This window comes from Rhinolophus ferrumequinum, chromosome 15 (assembly GCF_004115265.2).
Source record: "Rhinolophus ferrumequinum isolate MPI-CBG mRhiFer1 chromosome 15, mRhiFer1_v1.p, whole genome shotgun sequence".
Lineage (NCBI taxonomy): Eukaryota > Metazoa > Chordata > Mammalia > Chiroptera > Rhinolophidae > Rhinolophus > Rhinolophus ferrumequinum.
The window spans coordinates 17,948,184-17,961,980 of record NC_046298.1 but is presented as its reverse complement, the minus strand read 5'-3'; the positions used below and the strand labels follow the sequence as shown (position 1 = coordinate 17,961,980).

General features: G+C 40.3%; 1 protein-coding gene across 11 annotated transcripts in view; it reads right to left on the bottom strand.

The window, feature by feature from the left end:
* Window positions 1–1,405: 1,405 nt before the first annotated feature.
* Window positions 1,406–13,797, bottom strand: part of ZFP90 (ZFP90 zinc finger protein) — an 83,515-nt gene continuing 71,123 nt past the window's right edge. For 9 of the 11 annotated variants that reach the window (XM_033129549.1, XM_033129547.1, XM_033129551.1 and 6 more), the window contains 3 exons: window positions 10,471–10,597; window positions 10,052–10,147; window positions 1,406–6,224 (listed from right to left, as the gene is read on the bottom strand). In XM_033129549.1, the coding sequence (XP_032985440.1) occupies window positions 4,576–6,224; window positions 10,052–10,147; window positions 10,471–10,504 (1,779 nt within the window). In that variant the 5' untranslated portion in view covers window positions 10,505–10,597 and the 3' untranslated portion in view covers window positions 1,406–4,575. Of the gene's footprint in view, window positions 6,225–10,051; window positions 10,148–10,470; window positions 10,674–13,797 lie in introns of all 11 variants that reach the window. The other 2 variants (XM_033129552.1, XM_033129550.1) reach the window with 2 other exon arrangements.

Sequence of the window (13,797 nt, the reverse complement as noted above, 5' to 3'; positions counted from 1 at the left end):
CTTATAGACATCCAAGTGGAGATGTCACATAGGCAGTTGGTTATGAGTATGAAATCCTGGGCTGGAGATACAAATTTTGAAGTTGTCAACAAGTAGGTAGATTTAAAGCCACGAGACAGGATGAGAGCCCAAATGGAGGCTGTAGAAAAGAGGTCCAAAGGCGGAGCCCTAGAAGAATTCTTATGTCTAGAACAAGGACAAATATGAACCTAGGAGAAGTAGCTGTCAATAAAGTATCTGGAAGTCTAGGTAAGTGTGATAACTTGGAAGCCAAGTGAAAAAACGTGTCAAGGGTGAGGAAGTGATCAATGGTACCAAATAATGCTAAAAGGTCAAGTAAGAGGATTGCGAAGGAAAAAAAAAAGTTAAATTTAGCCACATTGATCAGTGACCTCTGATAAGAGCAGAAACAAAAACATGACTGGAGCGGCTGCAAGAGAGAATGGAAGGAGACAATGAGTATTAAGAACTCTACTGAGGAACATTCCTATTAAGTGAAGCAAGAAATGGAGTGGTAGGTGGAGAGGAGTGCAGTCTATATATATATTTATAAATATGAGAAAAATTATGTTATGCTGATGGGATTCAACAGACAAGAGAAAAAGAGATGCAGGAAAGAGGACAATTGTAGAAACACTGTCCTCGTTTAAGGATGGGATCTAATTCACCAGAGGAGAAGTTGGTCTTAGATAAGAGAACAGTGTCCATATGAACAGGAAGGAAAGGAAGAACATGGACAAGATCACATGCATATAGGTGAATAGTTGTCTTCTGATTGCTTTTACTTTCGAACGAGGAAGCCAGGTCCCCAGCTGAGGACTGGGGTGAAGTGCTGGAGGATAAGAAGAGAGAAGCTTTAAAATAGCACCTTGGGATAAATGACTGAAGATAATGGGATAAATGCTTGAAGTCAGGAGTCAGGAATTTAAAGTTGGACTAGTCACCATGGCTGTTCTCCTCCAGCCACACTTAGCCATATGGACAGAGTTGAACAGGCAGAGCTAGAACGCTCTGGTTCCTTCATTTCAGTACTGTATTGTATTAAATAAGAATATTGTGTTGTGTGCATATTTTCACTATTTCAAACACTGCTGCAATGAGCATCCTGTGCATGTCACTGCATTCATGTGGGAAAACTTCTAGTCTAGATACATACCGTTGTTTCCCCGAAAATAAGATCTCGCCAGACAATTAGCTCCAATGCGTCTTTTGGAGCAAAAATTAATGTAAGACCCGATCTTATATTACATTATATTATATAAGATCCAGTCTTATAGCAAAATAAGACTGGGTCTTATGTTAATTTTTGCTCCAAAAGACGCATTAGGGCTGATTGTCTGGCTAGATCTTATTTTCAGGGAAACAGGGTATTTAGTCTAGGGTATATATGCTGGATCACGAGGTATGCTTAGTTTCAATTTTACTGGATATTGCCAAATTACTCCCAAAACGATTATACCAATTTATTCTCACCAACACTGTATATAAAAGCTCTCATTTTCTTCCTGCCAGACTTCTAAATTTTTGCCAGGCTAATGGGTACGAAACAGTATCTCACCTTCTTTTGAAATATTCTGATTTCAATATTGAGCATCTTTTCATTTATAAGCCAGTCTTCTCAGTGTTATCAACAAATCTCCATCCCACTGCTCGTTTAACAAGACTATATTAAGTAATTACTATATGCCTAGCACTGAGATAAGCAGGGGAACAAAAGTTATAGCAAAATAGATGTGGACCCAGCTGTCCTGGTACTCACAATGTAGTGTGGGGTGGGGGGAGAACACCAAATAACCACAAATACAAAAGTGATAACGTGAAGCACATTAACAGTAATCTGTGAAAATATAAGAGGGAGACCAGTTTTGTTGAAGTAGGCAGTGGCAATAGTGACATGTGCAATTTTAACAGATGAGTAAGAATGAACTAGTGTAGCAGCTATAAAGAACTGAGCATGGCCATCGTCAACATGCCTACGAACTGCAGAAGTGTTTGCTTACCTTCCCATGTGGGCACAGAGGTTGGCTACATGTGCTGGGGAACATCATGCCTGCCGTCTTGGGAAGGTTTTCTCCTGGCTCCATTTGGCAATTTTGGGACAATTACTCCTGTGCTCAAACCATCTGGTTATATGCTGACCTAGTAATCCCATTTTGGATATTTTATATCCTTCTGGGTATTTCAAGACAAAAAAAAAAAATCTCTATAACTGGGCAAAGACATTAGTTAGGTACCACAACACCTAGAATGGGGAGTTGTAAGGATTAACTGAAATGATGGCTATAAAATACTTAGCACAATGTCTCACAAGTAGTAAGCATTCAATAAATGGTAGTTATTACTAACTCATGTGGCTGATGAGTTTAGCAGTTAATCCCTCCTCCTTGATACCCACTCTTTAATTTTAGCCAGTTCTGTAAACTGAAAATGACAAACTGACTCTCATTCAACTAAGGCTATTTATTGAAATAATACAATGATGGTACAAGGGTGCATCTCATGTGGCCTAGAAAGCTGGGTGCTCATAAATGCATGGTGCATGGTTACTGGGACTACAGAATCCTCTGCTCAATCAGCTACACATATACTGGGCTCCCTCCCTGTCAATGAAGATGTGAGATTCAGAAATTGATCAAATCTAGGCCAGGCTCCACACATAAATAAGTGGTCTCCTTTGGGTCTTCAGGAACTAAGTCTTTATAAACTTCCATAACAGTAGGGTAGTGCTCAGTTGGTTACAATTCATGCCATTCTCACAAATAGTCCACTATCAGGATTCTCCACACAATCAGCAGCAAAATGAGTTCCTGATAGACATCCTAGCCAAATCAGTAGAAGAGGGGCTGAGTAGAATTATCCATTGTCACACTATGTATCAGACAACACAAGCATGGCCTTAGCATTGTGTGTATGCTAAGCATGGGACATCATAAATAAAGTATTTTTTGGAATGTTAATGTCTTGGAAAGGCAGACCTGCTAGGGAGTAGCTCATCTTGCTCTACGTGTGATACTCATTGGGCTAGACATCCCATCATTTCAGCCTCCAGACACATTTTTCCTGCAAAGAATTACAATGTTTGGGAGCTGCCTCATTTTGTCCAGGATGAGACAGGATGATGGATCCTTCTACCTAGCACGGAAGAAAGCCAGTAGGAAAGGTTTATCATCAGCATCACCCATATCACTCTTCCCCATGATTCATCATTATGGTGGGACATTTGCTTATCTCAGGGAGGAGATGCTCTTGCATGAAAGGGGTCAATGTCTACAGTTGCTTCCAAATTTATCTGAACTCCTGGTGCCAATGAACCAACAAAGGTTCTTGAAATTCCTGTAGGATAGCCTCTGAGAGGTATTAGGGAACCTTAAGGATTAGAGTGGGTTACTGAAGCTTAGCTCAGGCTTTACTGATGGAAAAGCACCACAGAGATTAAAAAAAAAAGTTAATTTTTTTATGGTGAAATATTTCCTCAGCACATATGCTGATTCTCTAAACTGATTTAAAGACAAATTTTATGGCAATAGGTAATTGGGTTTATACTTCTCTACAGTAAAATTAATCTTGGGAAAAATACTTCTTAGTTTTGTTTTCTCATTGATCCAAGCTTGGGGAAGTGCTTTTTCATGGAAATGTCATAAAAAGCACAGTTAGAGGACTTAATAGTTCTATGAAACTGACATACGTGATCTGAAAGTATAATTATAATTGGGAAAAGGAAAAAAAAATCACCAGTAGTAATTCAACCACTTACAGTTTGTTTAACATTTTGGTTTGTAAACTTCCAAGAAGTTGCTTCAAATAAGTTTGTGACAAACTTGCATGTCTTGCTGCCTTCATGCTTTTATGTCCCAACATATCCAACTCATGAGTGCTCATTAAATGTTTGTGCATCTGATTTAAAATTTATTTTAAAGCCCTATGAATTTCAAAATACCTTTTTAGTGGCAAGACCCTGGGGCCAAAGATCCAGGAGACCTGCATCCTCCACCCAGCTTTGCCATTATAAGCTGTATCACCCTGTGCAAACCACTTCACATCTTTGGTTTTCAGTTTCTTCATCTGTAAAACAAAGTGGTTGGACCAGTTGGTATAATTCTTTGAATGGTGAATTCCTGCAGGTGGAATTGATTTCCATGGTGAATTCAATGTAAGAGCTGAAATTGGAGGCAGTTGTCAAGCAATTTAAAAAAATGAGTTTTGGCCATTACTGCAGGAATTTTATTTATAAAAAAAGGCTGTAAACAGTGAAAGTTACAAGTCAAACTGCTGAAAGTTGGTGATCTCCTGCATATATGTCAAAAAGCTTTATAAAGTCCAATATATAGGCATATCATTTCCAACAGGTTATATATATATTTGTATTGTTTTTACAAAAGTCTGCATTCAGATCTGAGAATGTAGCTTTTATTTTAAAAAGTGTCTGTCAGCACACAGTTTTTTCTGCACATAACATACAAACACACACATAATTCATTACATTCTCAAGCTTTCTCTCCAGTAAGAATCCTCTGATATTGAGTAAGAATAGTATTTTAGCTAAAGCTTTCTGTACATTTTTTAATTTCAGGGTTCCTAGAGTTTATTTCGCATATGAATTCTCTGGTGTTTAGTGAGAGCTGAGCTTCGACTGAAGTTTTTCCCACATTCCTTACAAGTATAGGGTTTTTCTCCAGTATGAATTCTCTGATGATCATGCAGATTGGTTTTCTTTCGGAAGGCTCGCCCACATTCATTACATTCATAGGGTTTTTCTCCAGTATGAGTTCTCTCATGCTGAATGAGGGATGAACTCTGACTGAAGGCTTTCCCACAGTCAATACATTCATAGGGTTTCTCTCCCGTGTGGGTTCTCTCATGTTGAGTAAGTGATGAACGTCGACTGAAGGCTTCTCCACATTCATTACATTCATAGGGTTTTTCTCCAGTATGAATTCTGTGATGCTCTATGAAACTTGTACTCCTTTTGAAAGCTTTTCCACATACATTACATTGATAGGGTTTCTCTCCAGGATGAGAAATAGGTTGTTGACTGAAGGCCTGCTCACAATCATAGGGGTTCTCTCCAGTATGGATCCTCTGATGGTCAGAAAAGTCTGTAATGTGATTGAAGTCTTCCCCACAGTCATTACAATGATAGGATTTCACTTCAGTCAGAGTGTTTTCATCTTGAGTAAGAGATGAGCTGTGCTTGAAATCTATGCTGTAGTTATTGCTTTGGTAAGGTTTGCCTCTCTTATGAATCCTCATATGTTTATAAAGGGATGGGCTCTGACCAAAAGCCCTTCCACATATGCTACATTCAAAAGGTTTTTCTCCCGTATGAGTCCTCTCATGCTGGACAAGGGAAGAACACCGACTAAAGGCTTTCCCACATTCCTTACATTGGAAGGGTTTCTCTCCACTGTGTGTGACCTCATGTTGAGTAAGGGACGTACCATGCCTAAAAGACCTTCCACATAAGTTACATCGATAGGGTTTCTCTCCAGTGTGAATTCTCTGATGCTGGACGAGGGAGGAGCTGCGCTGGAAGGCTTTCCCACAGAGACTGCACTGATAGGGTTTCTCTCCGGTGTGAGCATTCTCATGCTGACCAAGGGATGAGCTATGCCTGAAGGCCTTCCCACACACATTACATTCAAAGGGTTTCTCCCCTGTGTGAATTCTCTGATGCTCAGTAAGTTGTGTCTTCCAGAGGAAGGTTTTTCCACAGTCAGTACATTCGTGATGTTTCTTTCCAGGATAAATTCCCTGATCTGTACCGTTGGGGCAAGCTCCCTCTCCTTTATGAGTTTTCTCATGTTTAGTAAGTGATGATCTATGAATAAAAGCTTTTCTACATTTATTACATTTATAAGGTTTCTTTTTTGCAAGGATATTATTCTGATTAAGTAAATCTGAATTATGTCCCAAATTGATTCCAAGTGTATCACATTCACTAGACCTTGAAGGAATGTTCAGTTGTGTAACCAGGTCTGTGCTCAATCTAGAGTTTTCACCAAATTTATTTTGCTCAAAACTTTCCTCTGGTGTGATTATTTTCTTCTGGGTGGACACATCAGGCCCCAGATATCTCTTCCAGTTTTCCTGGTGCCTCTCTAACCGACTACTCGTATCCCAAGCATCTTCTGATGTGGCATGTGAGAGATCATCTGTGCTAAGGGATACTTCAGATATGTTCTGCTGCAGATTTGATGATTTGGCTTCAGGTCTAGTCTTCCAGTCTGAAAGAAATCCAAAGTGCAAAAGACCCCTATTCATTCCCTCTTGTTGAAACAAACTGCTATAGTAGTAATGAGGAAATGGAAGAGATACAAATTATACATGACTCTGTATTAAAATTAGTCCTGTAGCTGGGGGAGAAGACCCAAAATAGAGGAAAGGAAGAGTGAAGAGAAGTGATAGTGTGGATTGCAGCTCCAGAGTGAATAGTAAGTACAGAATGAGGAAGCCCATCTAGGAGGGCTGTTTAGGGAGTAAGGGAATAAGTGAGTATGAGAGTGTTAGGCACAGACACAAGTGGAATAGGATTACAGTCCACCTTGCAGGACTATCTGCTCTCCATGACTCCAGTCCATTTTACAAACCACCACAGAATTTATCTTCCTAATACATCCATTTTATAATTTCGTTAAAGTCACCTCTGAGGCTCCTGATCTTTAAACCCAGCAGAGAAAATCTGCAGCCAGTGATATAATAGAAATAATTCTTTGATATACTTGGAAATCAAGAGCTATACTTCACAAGAGAAAAAGTAGGCAAATCATCCTGCCCTTACAACTGGGGCTGTGGTTTTAGTCTATTTGAGTTCTGGTTCTATATTAATCACCTCTCTTAATTGATCTCTAAACTTTTGTTTGACCTCAGAATACTAAGGGCACAGAATTACTAATTTCTAGGTTCTAAGAATGGTAACTTTTAAAAACTGAGAGGAAGGTTTCTGGAGTGATGGAAATGTTCCATATTGATAGGAGTTTGGGTTAGATGGGTAAATGCACTTGTCAAAACCAACTGGATGGTACATATAAGAGTTATATATTTCATTTTATGTAATTCTTTCTTAAAAAACAAATATTGAGCTTAGTTAATGATATACACCTGGAAAAATGTAGAGGTGAAATATACTCATTCTGCAACTTACTTGGAAATATATCAAAAAGATAAATTGAGTGATGGATAAATGAATATGTGATAAAGCAAATATAATAAAACGTTAACGACTATAGAATTTTGGGTGGTAGGTATATGGTGCTCACTGTATAATTTTTTCAACTTATATTTGAAAATTTTCATAATAAAATGTTAGGAAGGAATAAAACAGCAACTATGGGGCTTTAAATCCCCAAATTCCTTATCCTGGAACAAGACTCAATTCTATATTCCCTAGAACAGAGAATGCTTTGTATTTCTTTTAGACTACTTCTCCAGCTGGCCCGGTGGCTCAGGTGGTTGGAGCACTGTGCTCCTAACACCAAGGTCGCCAGTTTGATTCCCACATGGGCCAGTGAGCTGCACCCTCTAAAGCTAAGACTGTGAACAACAGCTCTCCCTGCCGTGAGCAACAGCTGGGCTGCCGTGAGCAGCTGGAGGTTGGAGTAAGCTGCCATGAGCTGCCAAGTGCTGCTGTGGGCTGCTGTGTGCTGCTGTGGTCTACAGAGTACTGCCATAAGCAGCCGGCAGCCAGCGTGAGTGGCCGGCAGCCAGTGAGAGCTGCCATGAGCTGCTGTGAGCGGCTGACCAGCGACTGGTGACTGACTGCCTCAGATGGGGGAGTGCAAGGCTAATAATACTAGCATAGGGCAGGGAGCTGTGCCCTACACAACTAGACCGTGAAACAACAGCTTGAACTGGAGTGGGGTGGGGGGAGGAGGCGGAAGAAAGGGGAAAAAAAAAAGAATACTTCTCAGTGGGACATTCAAAAAATGTTTGTTGAAATAAATGAATGATAAAGTGCTCTCCCCAGCTAGACTCCATAACAATCAATCAAGTCATTTCTGACTGCCTTTTACATGCTTTGCAACACCAATAGAATATATAGAAATAAAATATTCTCCAGGCACTTGAAATCTAAAAATAGAAACAAGATTCAATCTTTTGACAATTTAAAAAAAAAAAAGCTCATCAGATGGTATATTGTTAAATATGAATTTGTGTGGTACAGATGATATAAATGGTATTTGTGATCAGGGAAGGAATTAGTAAATATATTAGGGTTCATGAATTAGACCTTGAAGTTAAAGAATAGATGGCTTTGGATAGGCAGAAAGTATTATCTAATGAGGGAAAGTATATGCTACTTACAGAAAACATTAAAAAGAAGTTCAGCCTCAATGGTGCTTGCTTTAGCACGAATAGAAAGATAATACTGGAAGGTATGATGGCGACTTAAATTAAGGGAGTTTCTGTTTCCTATGATGAGATACAGGTAGTAATGGCAAGGTTTTATCATAGGTGGGTGGTTTAGAAGATACAGTGTTAAATCCAATATGGTCCATTACATGATGAATAGATAAACAAAATGTGGTACATGCATGTAATGGAATATTACTCAGAAATACAAATGAATGAAGTAATATATGCTACAACATAAATGAACCTAGAAAACATTACGCTACGTGAAAGACGCCAGTCACAAAGGGCTACATATTATATGATTCCATTTATAGAAAATATCCAAAACAGGCAAATCCATAGAGACAAAAGCAGATTAATGGTTGCTGGAACAGGGGGGTAATGGGGAATAAAAAGTGACTGTTAATGGATATGGGTTTTTTTTTGGGGGGGGCTACTTTTGCAATTAGACAGTGGTGATGATTGCACAACTCTGTATATATCTGAAAAATCACTGAATTTTACACTTTAAAAGGGTGAATTTTATATTTTGTGAATTATATCTCAGTAAAGCTATGATTTAAAAAAAATCCAATATGAATTATAAAAAGAAAAGGTAGAGTGAGCAGTTTCAACTAGGAATTATAGTAAATTAAGCCTAGGGCTTGGTTTAAGATATCACCAGTGGAAGTTAAAAGGCAGGAAAATCTAAGATACTTCTCAAAGGAGGAAAGTAACCTGGGTTGAAAGAAAAAGATTAAACTACCTATGGTGTCTGGCTTGACAGATTAGAAATCCAGTGGTTTATAATAGACAAGGGGAGAAATGGGTAATAGGCAAGGTAGCAAAATGTGCTGGCTGGGAATGAAAACTGGTTAATTTAGATTTTACATCTTTAATAAGATCTGCATGGGTCTTCCAAGTGGAGGTGTCCTAGGAGAACAAAAAAAAGTGACCAGGGTACAAGTAAGGATGATTTCTGAGTCTACAGCATAAATAAAGAGCTGCAACTACCAGAATGGAGGCACCCTTTAAGGGAGGTAATAGAGAAAGAATGGGGAGGAGGCTGGAGGGCAGACTCCTTGGCAGATCTGCTTAGGAGGAAAGCAAGAAAAGCCAAAGGCCTAAAGCCAAAAAGCACTTAACGAGCAGAAAGACCAGGAGAGGATGATACTCCAGGAACTGCGGAGGGAGGCAATGTATCAAAACAGCACGAACGCAGGATGGAAGGAAGATCATGTGCTCCCCAGACAGGTGTTAGAGGAGTGTAGTCAGGGAACGAAGTCTGAAAACAAGTTATGAAGGGAGGGACAATCAAAGCTCTGGGTATTTCCTACAAGATGGGGGCATCTGACAGTGAAAGCAGTAAGACAAAAAGGAGGAGAAATGGAAGTTCAATTACATCTGAATGAGTAAGAAAAGGGATCTCTATAAATAATGGCGGGAGACTGAGGACACCAGAGGAGAAAATAATCCAGCAATCAGGGTTACAGGATAGGGAGAGATGGGATTTTGAGTATAGTAAAAAGAGGCATCTTCTCCTCTGAGACCTACCCTACAGGAGAGGGGAGACATCCAGAAGTGTCATCCAGGAGATGGTGCAGCCTCCTCTGCCAGTCTAGCTGCTGCCAGAACAGAATTTGAAGGTGCTTCCCCCTCCCTCAGCTGTGCCATTGTCTGGACTGATACCTACATGCTTGATTCTCACTCATTTATTTACCTGGACAAAAAGGTCTTCGGATTTCTCCCTCTGAGAGCCACGGCTCTTGTCCTTGTTCCAATTTGAAGATCACTTCTGGCTTGGAAACTTGATATCCTGCTCATAGGTAAAAACACAAGATTTGATTGATTGTACAAGTGGACAAAAGAATCCTCGTACAAGTCCGTACTAGTCCTTGAAACTCAGGACCTCTGAAGGGAAAAAAAAAGGTGCAACTTGAGGCAATCAAATGGCTTATTTCCAGGTCTGCAAAAGAAAAGAACTTTTATTTAAGAGCAGGCTCAGAAATCTGTATGGCTGGGTCCCCAAAAGATGAACAAGCTCTGACCCTGAACGCACTGCTCAGTCACCCAAGATATAGTCAGAGCCCCATAAGCTTAGCAACTTAGAAAAGAAAGACACTGAGACCTAGTCCTTACCAAGAGAAACCAGGTTGCTGTAGTTCTCCAGCATCACATCCCTGTACAAGCGCCTCTGAGCAGGGTCCACGTGGCGCCACTCGTCCTGGGTGAAGTCCACAGCCACATCCTTGAATGTCACTGATTCCTGTAGGATCACATTCCTGCTCAAGTAGGACCAACCCCACAGATGTTCCCATGGCAATACTGGGACACTGTAGGGCCTATCAAAAGTAATGATCACACATTTGATAAGCTGAGGGAGCAGTGCTGGGTTAAATACACTAGTTGTTCACATAATTTTATAAATAATCTAATATCCAGGCAGAGAAGTAATGAGGGGCAATATGTCTCTATGTAGCTTTCATCTTGTTTGTGCCTACTCTTGTTCATCCCCATTGACTACTCTGTCCTTCAAGCACACAGCCCTTTGGTTTAGTACCAGATACTGGGTGAGCAACCTGGATTCCTTCGCTTAACTGGTTCCACATACTTAACGCAAGGTCTCCCAACTTTATTCTGCTTCCCCAAATAGGTTGCACTAATGGTAAAGAATGTGCTGACCAGTAAACACATGTCTACTCCAAGCCACTCACCATTTCTTGCTTTGGCGGGGCAACAACTAGCTTCTGTTTTTCTACTCTTGGTCCCACCAACTCTTTTTCTTATGCACTATCAGCGTCACTTCTCTAAAACACAAATTTTGATCAGGCTGATAAACCTTTTTCTTCCCACTTTCCCCCATTCCTACCATCCTCACCCTACTCCATGCCATCATCATTTCTTACCTGGACCACTTTTACAACCTCCTAATTTTCTCTCCTTTTCCACTGATGCCCTCCCCCCCAGTCTGCTTTCCATATAACTAAAGTGATCTTGTTAAAACATGTTCGAGCAAGTCACTTCTTTGCTTTAAATCCTCTGATGGCATCCCAATTCATCCCAAGGAAAATCCCAAGTCTTTATCGTAGCCCACATGGCCCTTCACAATCTGGCCCCCACTATCTCCCTGACTTCACCGTGAACCTCATCCCCGACCTACTGCTTTCTCCCCTTCACTCACCATGCCCTCCCTATAATTCCTAGAATAACTTATGCTTGCTTCTGTCTTGGGAGTCTTTGCTCTGACTCTTCCTTGACTTGGAAGCCTCTTTCTGCAGATATAGAGGCTCCCTACTCACTGCCTTTAGCTCTTTGCTCAAAAGTCAGTTCAGTAACTTTCCCTGACAAGCCTGCATAAAATAGCACCCCCACCCTGCACTGTCACTGTTTTTTCTTTTCCCTTTTCATAGTCCTTACCATCTGACATATATTTTTGTTTACAGTCTGTCTCCCACAGCAGAATGTCAACTCCAAGAGAGCAGGAATATTATCTATTTTCTTTATGGTTGAATCTCCATTGCCTAGAACAGGCCTGGCACATAGTGGGTGCTGCATAAATGTTTAATAGATATGTTTCTTAAGATCAAAATTAGATTCCTTAGTGTGAGCTTCAGAGCCCGTCATAACCTAGCCCCACCTCACGTCCACAGCCTCAGCTCTCGATTCTCCTCCTCATACACCATAATTCAACATGCAGAAGAGTTAGAGCTCCTTGAAACCAAACGATCTCTTTCGTCTCTGCAAGTCTTGCTTCAAAATGCTCGGGCTTCCCTCCTCTGCCTAGCTGACGCTGATTCTCTCACTAAGACTCAATCATTTTCTCTCCTTGGGGGCTCCTTTCCTACCCCCAGGTCTGGACGAAGTGCCGTCTCACACCCCCCTTGGCTCCCCTCCCTGGGCCTCTCTCCAGCACAGCTCACAACACACTGCATTATGGTGTCTGTTACCTATTGTTCACTGTGTTCTAGAGGGTCAAGACCTTGTCGGAGGCACCTTCAGCTCTCCAGAGGGCATAACCATTTTGGTACTTAAGACAATCAAGAGTGCGCAAGATTAAGTAAGTAAAATGTACTCTGAGATCCTTGCTGTGAGTTAGCCACTCTGAATCAGAGCAACTTCATGGCATCCCTCGTGCTGCAGGTCACACCTTGGACTGTAGTAAAATGATCCAGTAATATCTTGTAGACACTGCTTACCCTTCTTCCAAATACAACTGGACCTCAACATAAACTCCCTTTAAAAATTAACAAGTATCAATGTTCCCCTTCTTCATGCTGACATAAAAGAACTTTGCCCAAATACTGGAGCCCAAATCAAAGAACTGGAAATAGCATATACTAAGTTCTGAAGACTCAATTTCATGGGTCCCTAAAAAGCCCCATAACTAGTAAATGTGTAATATTCTTGGTAAATGGCAGACTTCCTAGAGATCCAATTTTCTCATCTATAACATGGGTTCTCTGAACTAAAGTAAGAGTTTTAAGAGCAGAAGGGTGGAAAAGGCACTTCCAGAAAGGATGTGTGCAAATATAAAGAGACACAGTCCTCCAACTCTAATATATACCAATTCTGGAGGAGGCATCTGCTCAAATTATAACTCAGTAATTTTGAAACTTTGCAAAGCTAAAAACCACAGACTGGCAGCTAATGTGCAAAAATAATCTAATTTATAAAAACTATCCCCCATCAAGACCACCTTAGTTTGCCCAATTAGAACACATTAAATTTCCTGGCATACAATATGGTGTTTTCACTCAAACACTCAGTGCTCTCTGATACCAGACCAATAATAGTTTGGCGAGCTGAGAGTCAATAGCATACGTAACAACGGGGATTAGACAGAAGAACCATTATGACTGGTAGCCTTGATACATATACACAAATGCCCTACTTAGGCTAACGACATCACCATCTATAGTATCCCAATGGGAAACCTGGACCTCATCCATGACTCTTCAATTTTCCTTTATGCCCTGGAATCACCAAGAGCCTCAAAAATGTCTCCTATATTCAGCTTCTCCCCTTCACCTGTCAAATACAGCTCAAATCCTTCCTTGCCAAAAAATGGCATTAAGCCAGCCAATAATATTCTAGATGTACACTGTCTAATATGGTAAACCACTAGCCACATATAGCTACTGAGCACTTGCAATGCGTCTAGTCCAAATTGGATGTGTGATAAGTGTAAAATACACAACCGGATTTCAAAGACTTAGTACCCCCGCCTCCCAAAAAAAGTAAAATTATATAATACCTCATTAATAATTTTAAAATATTGATTTATGTAGATAGAAATTGATAATATTTTGGCTGTATTGGGTTAAGTAATATTACAAAAATTAATTTTACCTGTTTCTTCCCATTGTGACTACTAGAAAATTTTAAATTACACATGTAGCTTATATTGTTTGTTTTAGACAGCAACGTTCTAGCTCTCCACCTTAGGCCATTCTCTTCATCCACTGA